General features: G+C 50.3%; 11 protein-coding genes across 11 annotated transcripts; 5 read left to right on the top strand and 6 right to left on the bottom strand.

Annotated features, from left to right (window-relative positions):
• Window positions 1-565: 565 nt before the first annotated feature.
• On the top strand, window positions 566-1,842 carry N7496_010566 (uncharacterized protein; the record flags this gene model as incomplete). Its single annotated transcript, XM_056703479.1, has 5 exons — window positions 566-670; window positions 721-759; window positions 937-1,184; window positions 1,242-1,533; window positions 1,612-1,842. The coding sequence occupies 5 exons, from the start codon at window positions 566-568 to the stop codon at window positions 1,840-1,842; spliced, it is 915 nt and encodes a 304-aa protein (XP_056552479.1).
• A 264-nt stretch (window positions 1,843-2,106) lies between these two features.
• Window positions 2,107-3,397, bottom strand: N7496_010565 (uncharacterized protein; the record flags this gene model as incomplete). The annotated part of the gene is made up of 2 exons (XM_056703478.1): window positions 2,107-3,132; window positions 3,185-3,397. 2 exons carry the CDS (start codon window positions 3,395-3,397, stop codon window positions 2,107-2,109), a joined length of 1,239 nt encoding a protein of 412 aa, XP_056552478.1.
• A 4,509-nt stretch (window positions 3,398-7,906) lies between these two features.
• Window positions 7,907-8,443, top strand: N7496_010564 (uncharacterized protein; the record flags this gene model as incomplete). The annotated part of the gene is made up of 1 exon (XM_056703477.1): window positions 7,907-8,443. The coding sequence occupies one exon, from the start codon at window positions 7,907-7,909 to the stop codon at window positions 8,441-8,443; it is 537 nt and encodes a 178-aa protein (XP_056552477.1).
• Window positions 8,444-8,774: 331 nt separating this feature from the next.
• On the bottom strand, window positions 8,775-9,373 carry N7496_010563 (uncharacterized protein; the record flags this gene model as incomplete). Its single annotated transcript, XM_056703476.1, has 3 exons — window positions 8,775-8,896; window positions 8,969-9,109; window positions 9,196-9,373. The coding sequence occupies 3 exons, from the start codon at window positions 9,371-9,373 to the stop codon at window positions 8,775-8,777; spliced, it is 441 nt and encodes a 146-aa protein (XP_056552476.1).
• Window positions 9,374-10,009: 636 nt separating this feature from the next.
• N7496_010562 (putative C2H2 finger domain protein) lies at window positions 10,010-12,468 on the bottom strand (the record flags this gene model as incomplete). The annotated part of the gene is made up of 2 exons (XM_056703475.1): window positions 10,010-12,255; window positions 12,327-12,468. The coding sequence occupies 2 exons, from the start codon at window positions 12,466-12,468 to the stop codon at window positions 10,010-10,012; spliced, it is 2,388 nt and encodes a 795-aa protein (XP_056552475.1).
• A 1,246-nt stretch (window positions 12,469-13,714) lies between these two features.
• Window positions 13,715-16,947, bottom strand: N7496_010561 (mRNA transport regulator MTR10; the record flags this gene model as incomplete). The annotated part of the gene is made up of 7 exons (XM_056703474.1): window positions 13,715-13,803; window positions 13,857-14,387; window positions 14,436-16,142; window positions 16,191-16,281; window positions 16,330-16,602; window positions 16,656-16,748; window positions 16,822-16,947. 7 exons carry the CDS (start codon window positions 16,945-16,947, stop codon window positions 13,715-13,717), a joined length of 2,910 nt encoding a protein of 969 aa, XP_056552474.1.
• A 316-nt stretch (window positions 16,948-17,263) lies between these two features.
• On the top strand, window positions 17,264-17,685 carry N7496_010560 (small nuclear ribonucleoprotein E; the record flags this gene model as incomplete). Its single annotated transcript, XM_056703473.1, has 3 exons — window positions 17,264-17,386; window positions 17,460-17,550; window positions 17,636-17,685. 3 exons carry the CDS (start codon window positions 17,264-17,266, stop codon window positions 17,683-17,685), a joined length of 264 nt encoding a protein of 87 aa, XP_056552473.1.
• A 12-nt stretch (window positions 17,686-17,697) lies between these two features.
• Window positions 17,698-18,597, bottom strand: N7496_010559 (5-formyltetrahydrofolate cyclo-ligase; the record flags this gene model as incomplete). The annotated part of the gene is made up of 3 exons (XM_056703472.1): window positions 17,698-17,876; window positions 17,990-18,418; window positions 18,510-18,597. 3 exons carry the CDS (start codon window positions 18,595-18,597, stop codon window positions 17,761-17,763), a joined length of 633 nt encoding a protein of 210 aa, XP_056552472.1. The 3' UTR covers window positions 17,698-17,760.
• A 238-nt stretch (window positions 18,598-18,835) lies between these two features.
• Window positions 18,836-19,636, top strand: N7496_010558 (Protein r.t1.c1; the record flags this gene model as incomplete). Its single annotated transcript, XM_056703471.1, has 3 exons — window positions 18,836-18,937; window positions 18,988-19,102; window positions 19,176-19,636. The coding sequence occupies 3 exons, from the start codon at window positions 18,836-18,838 to the stop codon at window positions 19,634-19,636; spliced, it is 678 nt and encodes a 225-aa protein (XP_056552471.1).
• A 206-nt stretch (window positions 19,637-19,842) lies between these two features.
• Window positions 19,843-20,473, bottom strand: N7496_010557 (uncharacterized protein; the record flags this gene model as incomplete). Its single annotated transcript, XM_056703470.1, has 2 exons — window positions 19,843-20,245; window positions 20,331-20,473. 2 exons carry the CDS (start codon window positions 20,471-20,473, stop codon window positions 19,843-19,845), a joined length of 546 nt encoding a protein of 181 aa, XP_056552470.1.
• A 386-nt stretch (window positions 20,474-20,859) lies between these two features.
• N7496_010556 (putative non-repetitive nucleoporin) lies at window positions 20,860-25,277 on the top strand (the record flags this gene model as incomplete). The annotated part of the gene is made up of 4 exons (XM_056703469.1): window positions 20,860-21,217; window positions 21,280-23,772; window positions 23,822-24,606; window positions 24,663-25,277. 4 exons carry the CDS (start codon window positions 20,860-20,862, stop codon window positions 25,275-25,277), a joined length of 4,251 nt encoding a protein of 1,416 aa, XP_056552469.1.
• Window positions 25,278-25,692: the final 415 nt, after the last annotated feature.

Genomic DNA, 25,692 nt, shown 5'->3' with positions numbered 1-25,692 from the left:
GCGATGAGCATCTGACAGAAACCTCGTTACTTCGGACCTACGTTTCAGATGAAGACATGTGGGTGTCCCATTATACTTTCATAAGTGATTGGCGTAACGCTCTCGTTTATAACACTGATCTTCTAACAGACTAAATGCCTATTACACACACATCCATACGTTTCTACCAATACTACCGCCTCCCATGACGATGATATGTCGCGATGTGCCTGTTTGGATGAGCCCTGAGAGCATTACGGATGGCGTACTAGATAAACACTCCCTCCCTCACTGGCCAACATGCTCACTTACGCTGGCAATATCTGCAATTTTGGCCTTGATACCTCTTTCTCGGCACTCACATGGTGACTCGAACATGCCCTTGAGACGATCACAGGGCCATCTCTTTGCCCAAGCAGCATACGATGAGGTCCACAACGAGATTGACAGGGTGATCAGAACCCCCTCCCGAAGCGGTCCCTCCGGAGGGCAAGTAAACTCAAGCGGATCAAATCGGCTTTACCCTGTTTTAGCTCTTTCTTTACTGAGCGTATATGAATACTGCCAACGAGGGAGCATTTCTCGGATGCGTAGTCATGCAAACCAAGCACTAACTGCGGCTTTGGATTTATCGCTTCATAGCCTTGATGAAACGTCAACAGAGGCGGAGCGCCGGACATGGTGGACTGCGGTAAGTCCATTATCAACATCCTGGATTTCGTTTACTCATTAACTGTGCAGATGCTGGTTTCGTATTTATCGTCTATCGACCACCAAGCCGTAAGTCCTCCTGAATTGGGCCTCTTTGCACCCGCTAAATGAGATCAGTTACCAATCATCACTGTTTCCGATTCAAGAATTACGACCCCACTACCCTCATTTGAAGGTTCATCAGAGGTATTCAGCATCCAGGCTCTGTGATTTACATGAGTTTATCTCTCGCTGACCTCATTCTAGCCGTGGTCATTATTCCTAGAAGCTGAACAAGGGCTAATGTCCGTTCCGGAGCTCTTGAACGAGACTTCAGGGGACCTTTTGATGAGCAACTCATCATCTGATTCTCCTGCGGAAATCACGCGAATTCAATCACATCTTTCAAGCCTGATTAAGAAGTCTAATCTTCTTTCGCGCCTCCCGTGCAAGGAAGGGCCTGACGCTTTTGCCTTGAGGAACATGCTGTCAATTTCAACGCTTTTTATTCATTGGTAAGCCATTAATTTCATTTATTATTCCTCCTTGATTTACTGACGGCCAACTCTCAGTGCTCGCATACGATTACATCGAGCTCGTGCTTTCATGGATATTCCCATGTTTTTGAGGAAATACTGCGACCTTTCTGGAATCGAAGACCAAGGAACAAGCACGGTTACGTCCATGTATTCCGACGATCGCGACTCAAACTTCCCCTTTACAAAAGAGGAATCATCTCTCACCTGCCTCAAATCTGCACTAGCAATATCTCGTGGCATCGAAAGCCTGACGCAGGCTCCATCAAGTCCAGACCTTTCCCAGTGGGCAAATGTCGACAATGCAGCAATGACAGATGACCCAGTGGTTTGTCTACTGCCAATATTTGCATGCTCAGCTATACAGAGCTCATACGTATTGCTCATGTGTCACTATCGCTTGCAGGCCGCGTTAGTGTCAGGGAATTTAGCATCATGTCATTACCTTCTCAATAACCCGGAGGCGGACTCGGAGATTCAAGATACAGAACGGTCAATGCGGGAGATTCGACATGGACTTCAGTCAATCCTTGGCTCAATGAGAGCGGCTCAGATGTTTGAAGGTGTGGATAGCATGATGAGAGAGGTTCACATTGCGTGCAAATTGGCCTTTGGGGCGTTTAACTCTGATTCTTAAAGGATAAACGGAAAGTCTATTAAGGCTTTGCGAATTTCAATAATCAAATATTTCATCTCGACACTATTATCTACCCTTCTTGTTTGTTCAAAGGTCGTAATATTGTAGGATATAGACAAGACTGCTTGAAGACAGTTCGCTATCAAGACGATTATGGTAACAACATGAACAACGATCATTCCTGACACTTCAGGATTGTGGTATAGTTTTTCCAGTTACCTAAGGGCGAGGAAAACTCAGGGAACAAAAATGATAGCGCAACCCTCACTCACAAAGAGCACGGAACCCTTGCAGCAGATCCCACTTCAAATCTTGAGGATCTTCTACTCCACAGCTAATACGAAGTAACCTCTCATCGCATGTAGAGTCACTCATAGCTCTCCATTCAATCAAACTCTCCACATCGCCAAGGCTAGTCGCGTGCTGGAAGATATGCAGCTTGCTCGGCAATCGTTTCGCATGATCAGGGGTCTTAAGCCATATCGCAAAGACTGGCCCAAATCCTCCTGCCATTTGCCGCTTTAGCCATCCATCCTGAATATTCTTCTCCTGCAGTGAAGCGTGACGAATAGACTCGACTACTCGAGAAACTTCGGAAGAGGCATCCCGCAACTCATGGTGAATCCAGGAGACGAGTTGTTGCGCGGTATCAGACTGTCGTTTGACACGAAGTTCAAGAGTCCGCAGAGAGCGGAGGCCTAGCCATCCCTCAAGATTTCCCATGACATTCCCCATTACAAGTCTCTCCGCGTAGAGAGTATCAATCCATCCTTCAGCAACTCGGTCAGGGTGAACCACAAGAATACCACACATCATGTCAGAGTGCCCTCCGATATATTTTGTCCCGCTATGAAGGACGACATCAACGCCAAACTGCAGTGGGTCTTGCAGCGGAGGAGGTGCAAATGTTGAGTCCACGGTGAGATAGGCCCCGACGGCATGCGCTTTTGCACTGTAATAGGAGAGGTTTCGTGCTTCCCCTGTTGGATTGAGTGGTGTCTCAATATGAATGATATCGCCTGGGCCGACCTTATCGAGTTCATCAAGCGATAGTTTTTGAACACCAGTGAGTTTGGTCATCACATCAATATTTCCATGAACGCCATGGTATCCATCGCCGATGAAAACACGCTTCGGATTGAGGAGGACCATGATTGCGTGAAATGCGGCAAGACCCGTAGAGTACGTCATGATTCCCCCATGGAAAATCCTTTTGAGAACCGCCTCGAACCGATTGTTGTTAGGTGAAGAGTAGCGGGAGTAGACGAATGGCTCCAAGGGCGAATTGGGCTATACCAGATCAGTTAAGGTAATTCAAACAGTTGGGGTTATCTGTGCTGACATCGATGTTTTCCCCTGGGACCAATTGGTCTGGGTCCCGTGCATATCTATAGTTGACGGCGACATGCATTGCAGGTGCAATAGCTCGGTGTGAGCTGACAAAATCATCTGCGTGTATAGCCTGAGTCGACATGGCCATTTTAGAAAGAACTTGGGCTAGATCTTCGGATGCCACAAACTGGGGGTGCATCTTCGTGGTCGACTCGGAGGACATCTTTAGGATTTGAGAACGAGCGTCGTGAAAATAAGAATCAAACAAAAGGAAAGGAAAGTCGACGTGGAAGGCAAGAGAGAAATATCTCATGCTGAGCTGGGCCTGATGCTAGTTCTTAAAAGATCCCATCTTATACAAGGTGGGTCTGGCTAACAGAAGAGGCGAGCCCGGCTTTCCGGTGTATGTATCATAGCCCGGTAATAAACAGCAGTTTTCACCGCCAGTCCGGATTGCCGGAACTGTAGCCAATTACGATGCTTTGGCTTCAAAATCTGGCTCGTCAGATCACGATTTGTGATATTCAAAGACAACATGAGCATATTACGGCCAACGCCTGGCAAATCAAGTTCGAGTTACAAAGGACCTTATCGCCACTACTGGCCCGTTTAGGACAAGATTCTCAACGCTCTCAGCATCAGCATGTTGTACGTCTCACTAATTGTTCAAGTACCTAGGGTTTTCCTTTTTTTTCAGGCTTCCACTCGTGTTAGGCTATTAACTACTAAACAGTTCCCTACTTAATGGGGCAGATTTCATGGGCAACTACAAATAATCTTGTGCCCCGCCAGAAGCCTTAGCTAAGTCAATGTACTATGCTACGCAAAGGTAGACATAATCCCAGCCCGAATGTTCCGTCAAAGAGGAAATCCGCTACGCGATCTATATCGATCTCATGTGTATCAGCGCTATCGGTGGAACCGAAGCACAAAGGTCGATAGACAGTGACTGTCGGCCGACAACAAACGTCAACGATCCGATTCATCAAAAAAGCCAGATAGCCTCCAAACAGCTTGCCATCGTAATAACACATTTGTTGCGAGGGACCCAGCTGCTGGACTTCAGAGATAGCCATGGATGAATGAATTCTTACGGATTATATTGGAAATAATCACTGCATAGTGCGGTAATGTATACCTTCCTCTAGGACTACTATACATGTCTCAAAGAATCCGGCAGAAAATCATTAGCCCGGGATACTAAGGATCCATATTAGGACTCAGGTTCTTTTCTGTGGCCAAAATCTGATTTTGGGCCCCAATTTCTTTTGTCTGCCGTATGCAGGGTGCAAAAGCAATTATGCACCGCCCCAATTGGGCCGAAGCGCCTAAGCGGCTGAAGCTCTGAGTCTCCCCACTTTTCAACTCCTCGCGAACAAGGCAAAGGCTATTTGCAGGTTGCAATATCGTCGGCATACATCTTCCTAGGGCTACAAGATGCCTATACCGGCCCCTTCGTCGCGTCAAGACTTCAAGATGGCCATCATATGTGCGCTTCAGCTTGAGGCCAAAGCTGAAGCGAAGCCTTATGTGCGTTTCATCCATGAGTCCGTCCGAGATTTCCTACTTCAGAGGAGTGGCTTCAGCAGAATTCAGTCAGAGAGAATCGATCCAGTAAACTTTATTGGACAATCTCATAACCGTCTGAAAAAATTTTGTTTTAGTTATATCTCTCTATTCTGCCACAGTTCATTGGGCCAGAAATTTGCAAAAATGAGAGAGCTGTCGCGCCGGTCAAGAACAGACAGATCTATACAAATGTCGTTTCCTTTCCTTGACTACGCTATCCGCAATGTCCTTGAACACAGCAACTTGGCCCAGGCAGGTGGCGTTCCCCAAGAAGAATTTTTACAAGCATACTCTAGAGGGCTTTCTGATTTCATATGCATATACAATGCTGTTGAGAAGTTCGCAACACGTCAGTACAAAGATGACTCGTCACTTCTTTATATCCTGGTCAGCAGCGACCTCCATGATCTTATTCCCTTGGAAATGCTTGGTGAATCGCACCCTTGGGATTTGTGTGGCCAATATCTTTGTCCTATAGGGGCTGCGTTTCGCAAAGGAAGTAAGGCTTCTGTTCGGGCTCTTCTGGGGATGCAGATTGATAGAGCATCCTGCAATTTTGAGCCAGAGCCGATCGCTCGTATGAAACAATTCTTTGCCGAACTTGGTCAGCACACAGAAGGGTCGCGAGCAAAAATCAAAAATACGAAGCTTCTACTGAACTTCGCTTTCGACAGTGGCCGCTCAGGATGAAGACGGTAGAAATGCTGTTCATTGGCCAACCCTGGCAGGTGACAACTTTTCAGTCAATCGTCTAGTTAGCCATGGATTCGACTACGAACATTGTGACTCCTTTGGACGGGACCCGCTGTCTTATGCTGCTAAGAGAGGTCATGTCGATATTTTGAAAGCTCTGCTTGAGATAGATGAAATTGAAGTTAACAGGCCTGACCTACCAGGAAGATCCCCAGCCTCATGGGCAGTGGAAGGTGGTTGGACGGAAGAAGGAAAGGCCGTGATAAAAGCATTATTCAACACAAGAAGAGTCAACGTCAACGCCAAAGATAAAAAAACTCAGATCTCCCTTGGCCTGGGTAGCTTTGGGGGCGGGTGCTCCTCGGAACATTTACATTCTGCTCAACCAGGATACAATTGATGTCAACAGAAGGGACCTATATGGGCGAACACCCGTGATATTGGCGGTTATGGCAAGAAATCCTTCCCAAGTCAAGTCTCTTCTAGGATGCGAGCATGTGGAGATTGACGCTCAAGATGTTGATGGACGGACTGCTCTATCTTGGGCCATTGGGCTGCTGAATTTTCCCAGCAGTATGAAAGGCAGTTTTAGCGCATCTGGCCTTCCCTCGTATTCTCGGGATTATGATGTCGTTAAAATCTTGCTGGGTTCGCGGACACCAAACACCGAGCTAACAGACATCTGGGGGGCATCCGCCAACATGGTGGGCCCAGGCTCATGATATCGTTCTGGCTGAGCTAGGAAACAAATCTGAGGAGTCCTTGTGGACGAGGCCTTCCCTCAGATTGCTCATAAAAGTTTATGCTTCCAGAGGTGCTGCTTTAGTGCCTATTGACTCGGAAATCATTAAAGCCGAAATGCAACGTTTTCTGGAGGGAGAATATCTCATGATGAATCCATGTAAAATTCAGCTGAATTTCTGCAATGTGAAATTTGGGGTAAATGGGATGCTCCAAGGAACAGTGAGTAAAACAAATTCTCATTGGGCGTTATATTGATCATCTCAAATGTCACTTAATTTCAACATGACAATCACATTGAGTTACTTAAAGAGAAAGACTACATTATCAAGGCCTAAATAGTTTGTTCTGAATACGTCGCCAGGTCGATATAGAAGATGAGCATTCGCAAATTTCGGGTAGTTTGATTATATAGCAGAGGACAAGGTTCTATCGGAGCTTCGTACGGTAAGTTTAAAGCTGAAACTATTGACTCTGATTCTTGTGTAGGCTGCTGAACTTACTGATATTAGAAGTATCCAGTCTCCACTCGAGGAGCAGCATAACTATGAGGGCTGTAGCAGGATTGATTTCATTGTACCGGGCCAACATGCTGGTTACAGCAATCCCGAGAAAAAGGAAGGAGAAAGGGACAGAGTCAGTCTCGGTCCTTGAGAATGCCAGTTTAATTTCGGGATGCTAGAAGTATAGTGGAAGTTCGCGAAGATTGACACAATCTTTCAAGTGCTACGGATGAATTCTTATAGATCCTTAATCCTCGGCAGCGGGCGCCTCCCCTACCAACTGCTACTCCCCCCATTTTTGGACAGAATCACCCTTCTAATAGCATAAATGTTAATAAGAGCTGACTGGACGGACTATGCTAACTAGAGAGGAAGACTAGCTACTCGCACGCGCTCCTAAACCTTCTAATACATCGCCGTATAGCTATAGCAACAACCGCAAGGACGACTAGTAACACCACCGGGGCGGGAGAGGCGGGCTCTAGCCATAGAACTAAAGCGAACCTGAAAGGAGACCCAGGGAAACAGTGTGGGAAACGTGCATGTACTTTAGGACAAAATTGCAGAAGCTTGACAAGTGGGATTGGAATATACACTAGAAATTGGCACAGGACGGCCTGGGCTTTCGGCCGTCAACGACTCAGTCCCGTTAGGAGCTGTACTCGAGTATAATGCATATCTACCTCTCTTCCTACCCCCGCTCCCCCTATAGATCCTACGGAATGATACTGTTGATTAAAACATCAGCCAATCTAGACTTGAGCCTACCCTTTCCACATTTACTCCAATCTAATAAAAAAACATTAGTTATAGTCATGTCATGTACTATATGCTGTCTATCTATAGATCGATATCGCCCGATAGCCAGCCCGATAAGCCCACCGCCTACCACCGCCTTAGCTTGAGATCTCGATTCTCCGCAACTTAACTCTTCCTCAAATCCTGGAACTCTTGCGCTGCAAGACCACGCCCCAATTCTACTCAAATCTGAGCTTCAATACATTCACGAGCCATGTAAGTATCGTCTGTCACGGACCATCTTAATCCAGCCACGAGACAAAAGCTAATAATACCCAGAACATCTCCTCCTCGAGCTATCCAACACGACCAGTCCAGCTTTACTAGCACGATATTACCACAAGAAGACAAACTTTTCCTCGATCCACGACACAAGACCTACCTACTCACGTTAATCACCCTCTCGAAAACCATACCAACTACCCAAAATGTCCACACAAACCCTCCCAATCAACACCCAACACTGCCGCTTCTGCAACCACCTCCTCCTCGCAACAACCCGCACCCTCAGCACCCTCCCCCGACGCAGCACACCAGGAGCAGACGCATCCCTAATCCTACCACTCGAGAAACTACACACCTCCAACGAACAACAGCCCGACTCCACCACCACCACAAGCAAACACGTCACACTCCTCCTCTCAACGACGATACCAGATCGGCGGGCGACGCTAATCCGGCGCGAAGACGGGATCGAGAAGAGGATTTTACTGCGGTGTGGACGGTGTAGGGTTGTTGTGGGGTATTATCTTGATCGGGTTCATTGGGGGGAGAGTGGGAAGGGTGGTAGCCAGGGTCAAGGTCAGACAGGAGAAGGGGAGGGGGAGGGGGAGGGGGAGGGGCAGGACGGAGAGGAGAGACCGCCGGCGATGTATGTGTTACCTGGTGCATTGGTGGAGACGGAGGAGATGGGTGGGGAGGGAGTTGGGGAGAAGGAGTGGAGGGTTTGGGGCGGGGATGCTTGAGGAATGACTCGAATGGTTGGATATAAAGGATGTACAGAAAAAAGTCTTTACGAGTGCTGTCTGTATGAAGGCATCTACAAGCAAATCATAGAACGGGATCTATGCATAATACATTCCAGTTGATAATTGATCAAATACGTCACAGGAAGCTCCTCGCGCCGAAAGATAAAAGTGAAGAAGCCGTGCCAGTTGTATCCCGATCAGGGTGTGTTCCTCGCAGTAACAAAAAAGAAAAATAACCATGTCCATAACGTAAATTCATCAATCACAACGAAGCCACCAAGGCAGAAAATGGAGAGAAAGAGGGTTTCGAGTTGCGCGTAGCGGGGTATCAGTTGGCCAAGATGGTGCGGACCAGATCGGTATAGTTGATCTCGCCAGAGCTAGTATCGACAGCCTTGAGGAGCTCATCGACTTCGTCATCGGACATTTTCTCGCCGAGGTTGGTGAGGACTGTCGCAGAAGAGATGGAGTTAGCAGGCGTTCCATATTCTCCGTTCAAGCGAGGATGATGGGTAAACATACTGTAACGCAACTGTCCCACACCAATGAACCCCGTCATATCCTTATCAAACACCTGGAAACCGCGACAATACTCCTCGGGCTCACCAGGATCCCGGAAACCACCAGGACGGTTGAGGACCTTCAAAAAGGAATCGAAATCGACTGCACAGAAACTGGTGTTAGCGCGCGATCATCACCATAAGCACTACCCCGCCGAACTCGGGATAAAAACACGACGCAATACGTACAATCACCACCGACAGTCTTCTCCAGATCACTAATCTCCGCAAGCGTAGGATTCTGACCACAAGCGCGGAGCAAATCACCCAACAGATCTCCGGAAACGCGGCCGGTACCGCGGCGATCGAACAGGGAGAAAGCTTCCTTGTAGTTTGTCGAAGCCTGATGATCGTGCTTGTTAGCCATGATGAAAGGTTGGAAAGAGTGTGGATATCGCGAGGGATCAGATGCGTGGGTGCGTGGATGCGTGGATGACAAGTGTAGAAGACGAAGATGACGAAGGGGGTTGTAGTGCGGAGGTTGAATCCAGGGATGGGGGCGGAAGCCAAAAGCGAATCACGACCGAAGTTGGTAATTCGTCAACAGGGGGAGATGACGGAGGTCGGACGAGAATTGGGGTGTCCCTGGATGGAAGTTGGGTGGGTATCTGGGGTGTGAGACAGAGCTTACCATGGTGGAATTCTGTTTTTGTTTAGAGAATGGAAGTAGGGATTGAATGTTTGAAAGGGAGGTGATCGTTGAAGGTGGGAGAGGAAGGGGAAGTTGGAAAGGGAGTTGGCCGGAGACGAAGATCATCCGCGTTGGTCGGGCAACCACATCAACAAGCAGAGTGGGGGATCCATCAGTATGATTTCATATAGATAATAATCTAGAACGATAATACATACTACTAGATAGTTAAATATAGATCATCACTGTAACTCATCTACAGGAATACCATTCATCATCATATCACATTGATAGAATACTCTCCACCATAATTACACTCCTAACATCCTATCTTCTCCTCTTCATTACACTATACATCTGCTATCACATCAACTACGACTGCAACTTCGCAATGCAACTGTCCAGCAGCCGCGCCGCCTCCCCAAGCAACTCCCATCTCGGATTCGCAAACGAATCTCTCAAAATCATCAACATCCCCAAACACCCATTCCTTCCTTTCATCCCCTCCAAATCATTCGGCTCCCTAACTCCTCCAACCCTCAACAGAAAAGCCTGCATATCCCGCCGACGGTCCGCATGCGTCGCCAACGTAGGCGGCGGTCTCAAGGGCCCATCCAACGCGAACCCATAACACCACACCACCAGCGCGGCAAAGTACATTACCCACGGCCGATTAAGCAGGTAATCATCACGCGCGACATACCCAGACTCCACAGCCGGATCCGAGAAACACGCCTTCAAAAACTTGAGCGCGTAAAAGGTGGCGTCCCGGGCAGATGCTTTAGTCGCCCAGCGACCAGTCTTTTCCCTCGCGGTACTATAATCGCGCGCCGTAATAGATCGACCCATTAAGCGGCCGGCGCCAGCAAAGATCTGGAGATCCACGACGTCCACGTGCGAGGCCATATGTGCGAGGCCGTGTAGGACGTCGCGGGATTCCGACTCGGTGGTCGTGACGGAACCGAGGGCTTCGTCAAAGTCGCGTCGCCAGTTATCGTACGAGCGGAGCAGGGCTGTTCGCCATTTATCCCGGCCCCCGAGGGTTTGGCCCACGCCGAGAGAGCTCACTTGGAGATCTCGTTGATTCAAATGCCAGCTCACGCTGAGAAGTCCAGCCATTAGGATAATCCGACCAAAGGTATTCGTCCGGACGGGTTGGCCGTTTAGCGTGCGCTTGAGTCCGTCGAGGAACATGATCGGTCGGACGCCGTGTGATTGCAGACTGGATTGGACTCGGGCAACCTCGGCGGCACTCGTGGCGGCCCACAATGCTTCATCGCAGGGTAATGGTAGTCGTAGTTCATGCGCGACCATCTTGGCCGAGTGTCCAAACATAGTCGCATGGGTCGAGTCAAGGACGAATGCCGCAAAAGCCACACGCCTCGTTGCCTCCGCTTTAATCCAATGCGTCCACGACTCATCCTCTTCTTTAGACTCGGGTGTATCAAAAGAAGACCGACCGATGAGCGAACTCCCACGACGCATAAGCGTAAGCGTCGTATCATGATGAATATGAGCCCGTTCATGCAACGCCCTCGTAGAGAAAGATTTCTCATAAACCTCCAGCAAGAGTAAAGCCTGGAACACCCATAACCGGGCCGGTGGCCGGAAATCAGCATCCATAAAGATCTCCCACCGCAAATGCCACGCAATGAAACTGGCCAATTCAGCAGCAGTCTCCGTAGCAGCTTGACCATGCGCCTTATCCAGCGTAGCAGCCCCAATAGCCATCACAGCGAGAAGCAACAAATTCGGCGTCCGATCCGCAGCAAAAGTAGGCTGATGCAGAATAGGCATTTGCGTATGGAAATGGAACCAATAAGACCCGATATAAGCCTGCATCATCCGCAGACTCAACACGTGCCGATCACTATCCAAATCCCCATCCATAAGCGCATCCTTGCGCTTCCCTTCCGCCGAGTAGGCCGCCTCATTAAACCTAGTCGCCATAAGATGCAGCAACTCCTGCCGCTTCTCCTCCGAGATAATCGCCGGCAAAGAGGTCGAGTCCAGAATACTAGTCACGCTCATGGGGTGCTGTGGAATCACCGTACAAAAATTATTATACGAGGGCTCGTTCATGTAGAACTGATTCTGTACAAACGGCATCATCCCGTACCCCAACGGCGCGAGCGGTTCACTAAACAGCCACGCCGCAAAGTCATCGGCCATGGCAAAGGGGGAGCGATTATACGTCTCGCCGCCGAAAATCGGGTACGCATTAGACATGGAGTCGAATTCTAGCATCGGGTCTGGTTGGCTGATGACGGAGAAATCAGTGTAGCCGGATACAGGCACGCCGGCTGTATCGATGGTAGTGGTGGTAGTAGGCAGGGAGAAATTGTTCGTCGCATTCGAAGGGGATTTGGAACTTGTAGCAGGCGCATCCGTCATGAATGGGTACTCGGCGGTTGTCATCGAAGGCGACGACGGCGAGGAAACCGGGATAAGAGATTTATGCGGGGATTCATCGAGACTGTCATGAGCGAAGCTATCGCGCTTCTGCAACTGCGAGCCACGGGTGGTATGGCGTTCGCGATGGCGAATACACAAATCCTGACGAACGAAAGAGCGATAGCAATTAGGAAAATCGCATCGAAAGATTTGTTTCGGGGTATCTGCAGGGTAAAGCGAGGGAAATGGTTAGCCGTGCCGCGCGTGAAGCACACTGCAGAGATCGATCGCATACGGTTCAACTGGTGGCGGTACAAATGCTCGGCGCGCGAATAACTCTTCCCGCAACCCTCGTGTGTACATTCGAATTTGCGATCGGAGGGAGCGCGCCGACTGCGTCGGCGACGCTTGGAGGGTTGTTCGTCGGCCTCGACCATGATGTCTGATTTAAGCGCGGGGAGCACCATCGGGTGCCATGAGCACGAGGGCGCGCTGCGATGATCGCTGCAGGTGGAGATGCCGAGAAGCGTGAGCCACGTGGGAAACCGTTTTCCAAGTGGGAGGAGAGTTGCAAGAAGAGAGAGGAAGAGAGGAAAGGAGAAGGGTGTGAATGTGAGGGAAAAGCGCCAAAGTCAAAAGTCGTCCCGAAGTCAAATGGCCCTTGGGTCTCCCCGGAAGTGCGGAGATGCTCAGTGGGGTCGAGCTAAAGTTGGCGGAGCTCGGTGAATATTGCCTGCGCCAGTACTGTACCTCTGGTGTATGTATACACTCTTGTATTGAGAAGTTGAAAAGAATGTTTTGGATAGATTGCTCTAGTGTATGCTTTAATTGGAGCGGTATTCTTCTTGTATACTAGCCTAGCATCCGAGGATGCCACTGGGCCGCCACTACCTATGGAAGCGCAAGCACATTATTGCAGTGAATAGCTTCACAAATTTCATAAATCTAGAAATATATTTTTAATTTATTCTATGATTGAATCAAGGTACTCAAATTAATTGTGTGGACGAGATGGAATTGCGGGGTCGCAAGCCTCGAGTGTAGCAGTGTCGGCTGGAATTGCCCCGATATATATATCGACCTCCTGTCTGCTTGGCACGATCTAGTTCACTAGGTCAGAATACGGGCACCTAGTAGGTATCCCTAAAGTACGGGATGAGTACACCTAGTTGGCCGTGAAATACCACTTCAAGTACTTAATCTAATAAGCAAAATCTATGGATTCATTCGTCCAGGCTATGCCTAATCCTCCCCCCACACATAACAATACCGGAATTCTAAAACCTGCCATGCCATCCCTACAAATGCAAACGCAATCACAAACATAAAGATAGACAAAACGTGTCCACCTAGGATTCTCTACCTATCCATCACGGTGCGTGAAAGGGGCGACATGCATAACCGAGGTGTTTTCGTCGAAGCCAGACAGTTGGACTTGAATATCCCATCTGGCCGTCTGGCACTATAGACCAGGCCAACTGATCATAAATCATCGCAAGACCTCACATTCCAGCGATTATACCAGACGGCGCGTGAAGTGAGAGCGGACCCAACACCTGATGTGTAAAACGCTTCCGGGGAGGCCTGGTGCGGACCACGAGAAAGTGAGGATCCAGAGAAACGGAGAAAAATGTACACGGAGAAAACACAGGAGGGTATATTTTTTTAGAGTTATGTTTCTTTTCACCCGCTGAATCGGAATCGGGTGGCCTCCAACCGGCCCAGACCATCACGGGGGGCCACATTGCGGCGGCGGTAAGAGTTGGTGAAGTCTAGATAGAGATGTCAGTACGGTAAGCAAAGCGCTCGCGAGGTGTTGACTCACCCTGCAGCAAAACACGAATCTTCCGGATTTCACCAGACTGCACCTTCTCGGCAATGCTCTTCAACAACCGCTCAGCCTCAGCAGGCTTCATTGAACCCGCTGGCAGCATCTGCAAAGTATTCTGGAGCCAAGCACCAGTCTCGTGAGGAAGCAACTCGAACATGGTCATCATGATGGCGGAAGCATCCGGGAAGCAATCACCGGGGAAGGTGAAGATCATGCCGGCAAGCACACGCTGGGACAGGACTTGACCCTGGGAGGCGATCAAGTTCTTAACGGCCTCGCGCACCTCGGGTGGGTTGATATAGGGTTCCTCATCCGGGCTTGTGAACTCTGAAACCAAGGGCTTTTCAAAAGCAAAGCTGAACAGGTCGCGGTAGTAGTGAAGGGTAGCGATGAGAGGGTCAACCTGTTGCAAAGTGAGGGCACTAAGAGCTGCGGAGAAGATGGGAATGGCCAATTCCGAGGAAATGCACTTCTTGGGGTAGTACCGAACGGCATCGGAAGATAGACGGAAGAAATCCTCGATCACTAGAAAAAAGTTAGATAAGTTATGATACTAGATGATTCTCCACTTACCATCGGGAAGGTTCTCCGGAGGAAGGTCATTCATAATTCGGAGGAAAGCAGTGGCTTGTTGTTCGTAGAAATGGAAAACGGCGTTACTGGTCGCCTCATCAACGTATTCCGCGCCATGAGAGAACTCGCGAACTACCGCATCAGTGGCCCATAGGAAACCACCCTCGCGAGAGGCTTGGAAACCATTGGCAATGCTTTCGGCCAAGGTAGGCAGCAGAGGAATCATGGCAGTTCGGTATGAGATGATCATGTTTCGCCAGCAACGGCAAACACGCTCAAGGATAGGGGTGGAAGACGTGAAATTCATAACGATCGTAGTCATGATAGGGAGAATCTCACCGCAGTACTTCACAGCGGGGTTCTCCTCTCCGGGGGCAACGATGGGAGTCACCACCTGGACAAAGATAGAGATCAGTCCGAGGTGATCGGCCACTGCCCGCTGTCCCTCTTCGTCCTGGGCATTATTGGCAAGGGTCATGATTCGTTGCATGATCGGATCACAGAACATTTTCATCGAGTCGTAAATCTTTTCCAAGGGCTGGACCGACACCACGGCCGCAACACCTTCGGTAACTTCTTCCTGGCTGGCCGGCTTGAGCTTGTCCAGGACAGACTCAAAGAAGGAGTGGAGCTGGCTAATGTGACCACCCAGCAGCTTTTGGCAATCAGTTCCCAGGAACTTGAAGGCCAGGGCGGCCGCTTGCACAACCTCTGCAGATGGATGCTGGAAGCCAGAGATCACATAGTTGAGTTGGGCTTCAAGAGTCTCAGGGTGCATCGATGTCCACTCCGTGTAACGGGCGAGAGCCATGATGGCTTGGAATCGAATCTTCTCCTGCTCGGGAATCTGCACAATCAAAGGAATCAACTGACCCAACACGGTGTTCTCCACAGGGTCAACCATGCGACCCATGGCCCGAAGACCAAAGAGGGGTGCCTCCAGCTCTTGCCAGTGTGGGACGTGCTCGTTGGTCGCTTGCGAGGCGTATTTGCCCACCCACTGCTGAATCAATTGATAGATCTTGCCGAGACATTCGGTCACGCCAATCACAGAGCAGCAATCTTTGAGAACGTCGCCCATGGCGTGACGGAACTGGCGGAACTTTTCTTCTTGCTCGCGGTCACCACCAAACAAATCAGTCTCGCCTTCTTCGGGGGAGGGGAATTCAAGATGTTTGACCATGATGTCCATCAACTGTGACCAGACGTCTTGATAGTTGAGGCGCGCATCGTTGTATCGTTCAATGGTGATCGACTGCTTCAATTCGTACCAGAAGATGAAGGTGATTGAGACAGCCTCACGTTCCCAATCCCGCGCACAGCACTCGAGAATAGCCTCGACCAGACCACGGAATTCACCAGGCATGCGCGCAATGAGCACAACCCAAGCTTCACCGGCTTCGGCGAACATCCGTGTAATTCCCTTGAACGCTTCCAAATCTTCAGCTTCGGCGGTCTCGGCAATCTTGGGTCGGAGAGCCATCAGGCGGGGGTAGAGGGCTTGAATGATAGGGAGGGACTCGTGGACGTCCTTGGTGTCGCGGTAGAGAGTACACATGCAGTCGACACCGGCATCGAAGGAGACATCATTATCCAATGCCTTGAGAATCACGTCCATCAATGGTGAATCGATGACCTGAGCGGCCGGGATTTCGCGAAGCCATGAGGTAATGCAATCGAGGAGGCGAGGGTTGGTGGCGGCGGTAGCTGTATCGTTGTCAATAAAAATCCATGTCGGAGGATTGTGAGACTTACGCGATGATTGAGAATACTGAATCATCAGCTGCATAACCTGTTCCGCATTGTCCTCCAGTAGCTCCTTTGTCCGTTCGATCAACTCGTCCTCCTGTTAAGCTGTCAGTAACTGTAAGAACACTCTAGCCAAATAACCTACCCCAAGGTTAATCTTGCGACCCTCTGTCACCTCCTCGGGCAAGATCTTCAAAAATTCGAGCACACAGTCCCCCGCAGTACTACCCAAAACCGACCCCACCGTGGCCAAAACATCCTTCCAGGCCAGCATCTGAATCGCCAAACTTGCCAAACACACGCATAGCTGAGTCTGAATGGGTCGCGGGCCCGAGGCAAATGCAACGAGTAGGTTGAGGACGGAATCGCGAAGCGCCACTATAGAGTCTGGAGGCAATTGGTCCAAATCGAAGATGATCTGTAATTATCAGCGTCATTCCTCCATCGCAAAAGAAAACCTCCAATTCGTACCTTTCCCTTCAATGTAGTCGCCGCGAACAGTTTAGCTTCCACGGGGACATCGGAAGATTGTAATAGAGCATGCGTAGTTGTCCAGGCCTCGACCTAATTTTGGGCGAAGCGGAAACACGTCAGTAAAGCTTGAACCTCAAAGCAAAACCTCCCGCCAGAAACGTACCGACTTCTGGAACTTCTCAAGGAATTCATGGGCCTGGGTCTTTTCGGACCTAGGCACATTCCCTTGCATGGTCGCGACGGCCGCCAGGACCGGGGCAAATGCCTGCCCACCATCCTTGCTGGCCATTTTGGGAGGAGGGTGAGCGGTTTGAAAAAGGGAAAAGAGGGGATTGCAGATCCAGAAATCTAAATGCGCATCCAAGAGAGAATTAAGGAAAAGAGCGAAACGCAGGCAAAAGCGTGGTAAATAGAGGTCGTGGAATCGCAAAAGATGGCGGAGGAGGGAGAGGAAGGTGGGATGTTGAAGCCCGTGACTCTGGGTAATGGTATTACCATACAACAAATCACGGGACGCAGAGCTTTCGGTCTTCTTCCCTCCTTCGCCGCAAACCCGCGATCCCGCCCTTCTTGAACAACGTCCCACCTCCTCAATTATCACCATCATGGCTGGCCGCAAGACTTTGTTGGCGCCGATCCACTTTATCTTCAGCCTGTTGCAGAAGCGCAGCACTGTCTCGATCTGGTTGTACGAGCAGCTCGCCTTCCGTATTGAGGGCAAGATCAGGGTAAGCTTGGGGGTTCCTTAGGAGCTTGCGATTCCGTGTCTCTGTTAGAGCTTACTGATGCGATTACCTCTAGGGCTTCGATGAGTTCATGAACCTCGTTGTCGATGACGCGGTGGAAGTGCGCCTAGCTACCAAGACTGAGGAGGAGAAGCGGAGGCCTCTCGGTATGGATCCTTGATCAGTGATATCTGGGGTGGAATGCATGGACAACTGTACAGAATTCAAGACTAATCTACTACGCTCTTCCAGGCCAAATCCTTCTCAAGGGCGACAACGTCTCCCTCATCCAGGCCGTTTGAAGCGAGAATACATCTCACGCCACGACACCTCGCATCGATCTCGTTTCCTTAATACCTTTCTGTCGATTGTTCGACCTACGACCTGCGGTCCAGGTACCGCCCATCACCCACCACGATGGCATCGATCAGCCAGTCATGTTCCATGACGGGAATATCCTCGGCGAGCAGCTGCTCCTGGAGAGACATGGCCACTAGAGTAACGGAGTTTTAGCTTTTTTTTTTCTTCTTTTTGGGACAATGGGAAAAGAAGGTCTGGGGAAATTTATTTTATCTTCATCTTTCCTGGCTGAGGGAGTTTCCTTACCTAGGAATGGCATCTTGCTGCTCCATTGAGAATACCGCTTGAGAAAATGGTCATAATATCCTTTTCCATGTCCAAGTCGTCGAAAGCCCGAGTCGAATGCCATACCCGGCATGACAATTAGATCCAGGCCTTTGGCAGAGAAGCAGTCTCGCCGACCGGGAACCTGCGTAGGCTGTAGAGATGGGATACCCCATTTATCAGGTTGTAAAGACTCGAAGTCCGTGATAGATTCGAGGGCTAGCATGTCCATGACGGAGACCTTGTCGACCGTGTGAATGTATGGGATGTAGACGTCTTTCCCACGCTGGAATGCATCTTGCACGATACTGCGGGTTGATAACTCCCCGCTGGGCATTGACAGGTAGACAGCAATGCTTTTTGCATTCTGATACTCGGATAGCGAGAGGAATTCACTCGTAGCGACGTTAGCTATACAAGTAAAGGCGTGATGTTAGCTTGGAGCGAGCGGATGACTCAAGACGGGGATGCGATGCGCCCGCATTGCCAAAGGAAAACCAACATTGCTGTACAATTGAAGTATTCGACAGTGCCGACAAAGTCTCGCGCATGCGCTTGCGCAGGTCGCGCTTTGCAGTCTGAAGAGCCATCATTACTAGAAACGAACCCCGCGGGAAAGTCGAGCGGAGGGAGAAGAGGAGGATCATTCCAGACGATAAACCCGATAAGAGTGGACCGCGCATTGCTGAGGTCCTTGTTTAGTCCCCACTTGAATGTAGGGATTGAATCAAGCTGACCTGTTCACTCCTGTTTTTGATTCTTGATTTATTCATTGATTAAGGAGTGTTCGTCTCTTTGGCATTATTATTGACTTGGTCGGCATTCATTATGTTGTGGATTTGGACTTTGCTGGCTACGACGGTAGCGGCCAGTATGGATGAGCTGGTCGGGACATGGACAACCAAGTCTCGGAACGTTTTCACAGGACCAGTACGTGTTGTGATGAACGATACAAGAGAGAGGCTAACATGAGTTTATAGGGCTTCTATGATCCACTTCAAGACCGACTTCTCGAGCCTAATCTAACGGGCATTTCATACTCGTTTTCCGCCGACGGATACTATGAAGAGGCTCTATATCGAGCCCTAGCCAATCGTGAGTTTCCGCATCTATACAGGTCCCCAAGAGACCAAGAGCAGCAAACTAACCACCCACTCCCCCGTTCCAGCTGCCGACCCGTCATGTCCGTCCGGAATTATGCAGTGGCAACACGGTTCATATGAACTGCTAGCCAATGGCTCCCTCATTTTGACACCGATTGCAGTTGATGGGCGCCAGTTGCTCTCGGAACCATGCAGACAGGGCATCGGCAGTTATACACGATACAACAACACCGAGCATTTCAAGGGATACTCTGTTCAAGTCGATGATTTCCACGGTATTCAACGCCTCGATTTAACCCAAGCCGATGGCAAGATCATGCAGCCCATGTATCTCACCTACAACCCGCCCAAGATGCTTCCTACCTCGACTTTGAACCCGATGCCTAGGGGTTCTCGCAAGAAGCGTGATATATCTGGGTCAAACTTCCATCTGGTCATTAAAGAAGAGCTCATCAACCCGGATCGATGGTGGTGGTTTGGCGTTTTGATGACATCTCTGGGAGGAGTGGCGTTTTTCTGCTCGTAAGAGAGAATGGTTTCTCTTTGAAGGTCTCTGGCGTTTATTTCTGGCGTTGAGGTTTCATATATTCCCCGTGTAACTTTGAATAATCAAGTCTCTTGTTCTTCCTGTCGCTCTTTATGCCTCGTCAAATGAATGGGGATATCCAAAATATTGTAACAAAACTATTGTACATGTGGAGCATTTTGTTTGCCCCAATACTCTCTGCTCTCTCAAGCAGAAACGGCCTTCTTGACCAGCCCAGCAACCTCTTTTCGGTCTGCGGGCTTGCCATCAAGAGCACCACCGGGGGAAAACAGAGCCTTCAAGACCTGTCCAACCTCCAGCTTCTTGCCGGCCTCCTTAATAGCAGCAATCTCCTTTGAAATCACGGCCTCCACTTCCTCCACCGTCAAGGTCTTGACGTGGCCTGCATACTCCTCCAAAATCGCAATCTGAGCATCTTCTTTCTCTTTCAAATCTGGTCGGTCGGCTTCAGCAAATTGTTGGGCAGCCTCCTTAGCTGCAGAAGCTCGTTTCCGAATCAGAGAGAGCAGCTGAATATCGGTTTGAATGGGGGAGGCAGTTTTGGCAGCGTTGTTGGTTTCGGAGATCAAGGCACGGAGAACGTTAAGGCTGCAATAGTAAGTATAAGGTACACTAGAAGCGCTGTTGCCTAGGCGCAAAGCGAACACTAAATGCCATTCGAGGTTCTGCCTACCGAGAAGTATCTTTTGCTCTCATTGCCGTCTTAAGATCATTGCGCAGAGTGGCCATCAACGGCGGCAGAGTTGGACCAGCCGTAGAGTTCCAGCGCACCGAGCGCAAAGGAACTCGAACGGAAAGGCGCATAGACTGGAACATTGTGAAGATGAATGAAATTTCTGCCTAGAGGAAAAAACAAAGACAAGATTGTACGTCAATGGCAAAGTCACTGAATGCAGACGAAGACGAGGAAGCTCTCTTCAGCCTGCAAAAAGGCGGAAGATCATCTAAAGTGGTCCGTGCGCCTTCCAATTGTTGACTCTCGCTTTTCGCAAAAGAAACTTGAGAAGCAACCCAACCCTACCCTCCGCCTCTCTGCTTATTTCTACCCATCGCCCCCTCCTTCCCAACTCCACACTCTCCTTTGACCGTTCCTTTCCATTGATTGATCCTGCAGCTTCTTGTGTGCTTTTTTGCTCGGCCGGGGAGTCGTGCCCTCTCTCCTCCCATCTCCTCCCCAGCTGTGCACCTACGAATCCGTCGCCATGTCGTACCCGACTTTGCCCACCAACTTCGCGCCCCCGACGCCTCAAAGGCCACTTCCCGGGGCATACTTGCAGACCCCTGCTGTCGCTCGTAATGGATCGTTCCAATCGCCTCCTCAGCAGCGACAGCCGCAGCAAATGCAGCCGCAGCCGCAGCAGCAGCAGCAGCAACCGCAACAACCGCAACAACCACAGCCTCAAGGCATCGCGTCACAATCTCCGCTCATGCCTAGAATGCCACCGGTGGCTTCACAAGCTCAAACCCAGACCTTGACTACCGAGGAACGTGGCGCGCGCACCATCAACGAGACTCTTTTGAAGGAATCGCGGTATCCCGACCTTGACAGCTATCTGTCTCGTGAGTTTTTCTTTCCATTCCCTTCGTGCCATAATTGTTCAAATCTAATATGACTTGCGCAGAGGGCTTCTCCTCCGAATATGACATCCCCGTTTCCCAATCATGGGCTCCCTTCCAAAAAGTCAAAATGTACAATATCCCCGACCAAATCTTCGATCAGTACAATCGTGCCCAAGTATCGACGAGCATGGGTCTCTTCGCCGAGTTGAATCACGCGTGGGTGGCAATTGATAATGCGCTGTACCTTTGGGATTTCACACACCCGAGTCCGCAATTGGTTGGCTTCGAGGATCAGCCAAACAGCATCAACGCGGTCAAGTTGTTGAAGCCGCGCGCGGGAGTCTTCTTGCCTGCAATTACTCACTTGCTGGTGGTCGCTACGACTGCCGAGGTGATTTTGCTCGGTATGGGTGTGGAATCAACATCCAATGGATCCAAGCAGGTCACTCTTTACCAGACTGGAATGTCGGTGTCGGTTCGTGGACTCGATATCAACGTATTTGCCTCGTCCGACGCTACCGGCCGCATTTTCTTTGGAGGATTATCTGACAACGATGTTTATGAACTTACATACCAACAAGAGGAAGGATGGTTCCAAAATCGCTGCCGCAAGATCAACCACACCAGCTCCCGACTCTCCGCCTTTGCGCCATCTCTGAGCTTTTCTAACCTCGCCGCTTTGTCTCAGAAGACCTCGGAATATGTGGAGCAGATGGTGATTGATGACAGCCGAAGACTTCTCTACACTCTGTCCTCCACCTCTACTATCCGAGTCTTCCACATGAAGGAGGATGGTGCCATCTCTCTTGCAATCACTAAAGCGGCATTGGACATCTACTCCAATATTGGACATATCATCGCATCTAACGAGACTTTGAATCCTAAAGTGAAGATCGTTTCTATCAGTCCTGTCCCCGCTGCGGAGGCATCTCGGTATCACCTGGTGGCTACCACTGCCACTGGTTACCGAATCTATCTCAGTGCCACCAACGCTTATAGCTGGGCACCGGCGGCCAACGGCAGCAATGCACCTACCAGCATGCAGGCCCAACATGTCAAGACACCCCCTGTCGACAACACGGCCGCCTTTGCCGCCGTATCAGCGCCCACCGAGTATGGGGTGTCCCGACTGAACGCGGCCGTCACCAAATTCCCGATTCAGTCATTGTCCCCGACCCGGATGGCGACTCGATTCCCACCTGGATTTTTCTTTTGCTTCACTTGCAAGGACACCGCTCAGAGAATGGATACATTGTTCATCTCCTCGCCTGATCCCGGTCGTCTTAACTACCAGCCGGAGAGTGTGAACATTGCCAAGACTGCCGAGTCGGCCGTTTGGTTGAATTTGGGTGGACGTGCGGAGGATATTGGTCTGTGTTCCACTGGGCCTCTCGGAATCTCGGGAGGCGGATATGGCAACGAGCTGGCGGTTCAATTTGACCAGGGAGCGGCTGAAATTGCAATCCTGACCAACAGTGGCATTCACGTCATTCGTCGGCGACGTCTGGTCGATGTCTTTGCTGCCTTGGCGCGCAGTCGTGGTACTGCCGATGGCGAGTCCGGCCTTGAACAGGAAGTTGTGAACTTTATCAAGGCATATGGCCGCAACGAGACGGTGGCTACTGCACTTGCCGTGGCTTGTGGTCAGGGTGTTGAAGTTTCTCCCGATCAGCGACTTACCCAGATCAACGACCCGCACGTTTTGGACTTTGCTCGCAGGGTCTTTATCGAGCAAGGTGGACGCCCGGTTCCTGATGAGAATACCGTTCAGGACAACATCACTCCGGCTATCGATACCATCCACCTTTCTCCCCGCCATGACGGCATTGCCTTGTACATTTCGCGCCTCCTGCGGTCGATCTGGAAGAAGAGCATTACCAAGGTGGGCAAGGGACCGAACGGTGCCATGTCCGTGTCTGCTTCGGTCAGCGCCGCCAAGCTGCGGACCATCCAGCACGATCTGTCCTCTCTTCAAGAATTTTTCAAGGTCAACAAGAGCTTTATCGAGGGTCTAACTGGACCCGAGGAGTTGGCTCGAGTGTCCAACAAGCAGCAAGAGACGGCACTGCAAGCCGAGCACCGTGCTCTGCACTCCCTGGTTCAACTCGTATCCCACACTATTGAAGGCATTTCCTTTGTGCTGGTCCTCTTCGATGAGCGAGTCGACGAGATTGTGGCTACCTTGCCTGACGAGTCAAAGGAGAAATTCCTCAAGTTGACTTTCGAAGAGCTCTTCAGCACGAGCAAGGGCCACGATATTGCCAAGGAGTTGGTCAAGGGTATTGTCAACCGCAACATTGCCAAGGGATCCAATGTTGAGACCGTTGCGGATGCTCTTCGCCGCCGGTGTGGTAGCTTCTGCAGCGCCGAGGATGTGGTTATCTTCAAGGCGCAAGAACAGCTCAAGCGTGCGACGGAAGCCGGTGCTAACTCGGAGTTGGGTCGCAACTTGCTGAACGAGAGTTTGCTTCTTTTCCAGCAGGTGGCCGAAAACCTTCCTATGGATTACTTGGTTTCGGCTGTGGATAACTATATCGCTAATCAGTTCTTTGCTGGTGCGTTTCCTTCGCGTATCCTCTTTGTTTCTCTGCTAACACTCGATAGGCGCCATCTCACTCGCCCTTCACGTTGCTCAACGCTCCGACAAGGCCAACATGGCCCTTTCATGGATCATGGACGGCCGCCCCGAACAGGTGACCTTTCCCTCCCAAGATGGCTTCCCCTGGCTTAGCCATCAACCCTCGCTCATATCTCGTCAGGACCCCCGCAAGCAATACTTCCTCTTCCGCAAACAATGCTACGATCTTGTTTCTAAGGTCATCGTCGCCGTGGACACCCAAGCTGCTTCTGATCCCAAGGTCATTGATGGTCAATTGACTGTGATTGCCAAGCGACAGAACGAGGCTTACGGTGTCATTACCGACTCCTCTGACGAGGTATTCTTGACCAGTCTGTACGATTGGTACTTGGAGCAGGGCTGGAGCGAGCGACTCCTTCAGACCCAGTCGGCATTCGTTGTCAGCTATTTGCAGCGCAAGTCTAATGACGATATTGCTCACGCCGATCTGTTGTGGCAATACTACGCCCAGTCCCAGCGGTTCTTCGAGGCCGCCGAGGTCCAATTCCAATTGGCTCAGAGCTCGTTTGCGCTACCACTCGGCCGACGCATCGAGTACCTGGGCCGTGCTCGTGCTAACTGCTCCACATTAACCCGCGATGTCGGCCGTCAGGAACGTCAGCGCCTACTCCAGGAGATTTCCAACCTCATTGACGTGGCCAACATTCAGGATGACCTCCTGCAGCGTCTCAAGGATGACGATCGTATCGCTCCTGAGCGCAGGACCGAAGTTCTCCGTGATGTAGATGGCCCCGTCCTGGATATCAGCACGGTATGTTTTTATCTTTCCTCGCTAACCCACTGTTTTCATTCTAACACTCGCTGCAGCTCTTCAACCACTACGCGGACCCGGCGAGCTACAATGACATCTGCCTGCAGATCTTCTACATCGGCGATTACCGGAATGCGGCGGACATCAAGTCAACCTGGCAGAAGCTGATCCAGGAAGTGCACCAACGCACAGTGGATCGCGGCACACCGCAGCCATTCGAGGCGGTCGTCGAAAAGGTTCGCAGCCTTGGCAGTCGACTACGGATGTCGGAGACGGTCTTCCCCGTCCGCGAGCTCCTCCCCATGCTGGAACGGTATTCGCTAGAGTTCCAACGCGAGGTTGGCGCGATCTACTGGGTGGTTGATCTGTTCCTGGATCTGGGTGTTGCCCACGACGCACTCTTCACCGTTTTGGAGGCGATGTTCTATACCGACGAGGCGCCCTTCCACGGGTCGAACCGCCGGTACATTGCCAAGGATTTGCTGTATCTGTTGGAAGGATGGTTCCGGGAAAGTGCCCGACTGGGTGGCATGGTCTTCGGAGGAGACAGCCAGGCCGAGCGAGTTTCGGAGATCTTGTTGATGATTATGCAGGCGGGAACTGCGACGACACCGGAGATTACGGAGCGGTGCCAGGAATTGCGGCAACGCATTGAGGATTTGCTACGGTGAATTTAGTTTTGGAGGTTATGGTGAATAGGTCATGGTAAAAAGAGAGCCATGTTTCTTTGCTTGTTTATTCGGATTTTTCAAGGACTCATGGTTTTTGTTCACTTCCCCTTGCTCTCATCTGGACAGTTTCGTCCTTGTTTCTGTAACTCTATTGAACTTCCCGAGGGCGTTATGTATCTGGGGAAATAGTAATGAAATGATTTCGTTGTGCAGGAAAAGGATATCTACGTGGACATTTCTTCCGAATCTCAAAGAGCAAGCCATCATTCATCGTAAGAGGTTTTGGTCATGAAATTGCTATTAAGTGGTCGTAGTTTTCAACCATCCCGAAACGAAGAAAAATATAAGCATTCCCAGAAAGCACGCGGTCTAAACCGAAACACCCAAACACTTGAAAGACCGTCTATCAGATAAA

This window comes from Penicillium cataractarum (assembly GCF_028827025.1).
Source record: "Penicillium cataractarum strain IBT 29864 chromosome Unknown utg000008l, whole genome shotgun sequence".
NCBI classification, from domain to species: domain Eukaryota; kingdom Fungi; phylum Ascomycota; class Eurotiomycetes; order Eurotiales; family Aspergillaceae; genus Penicillium; species Penicillium cataractarum.
This window is presented reverse-complemented; position numbering and strand designations above follow the sequence as displayed.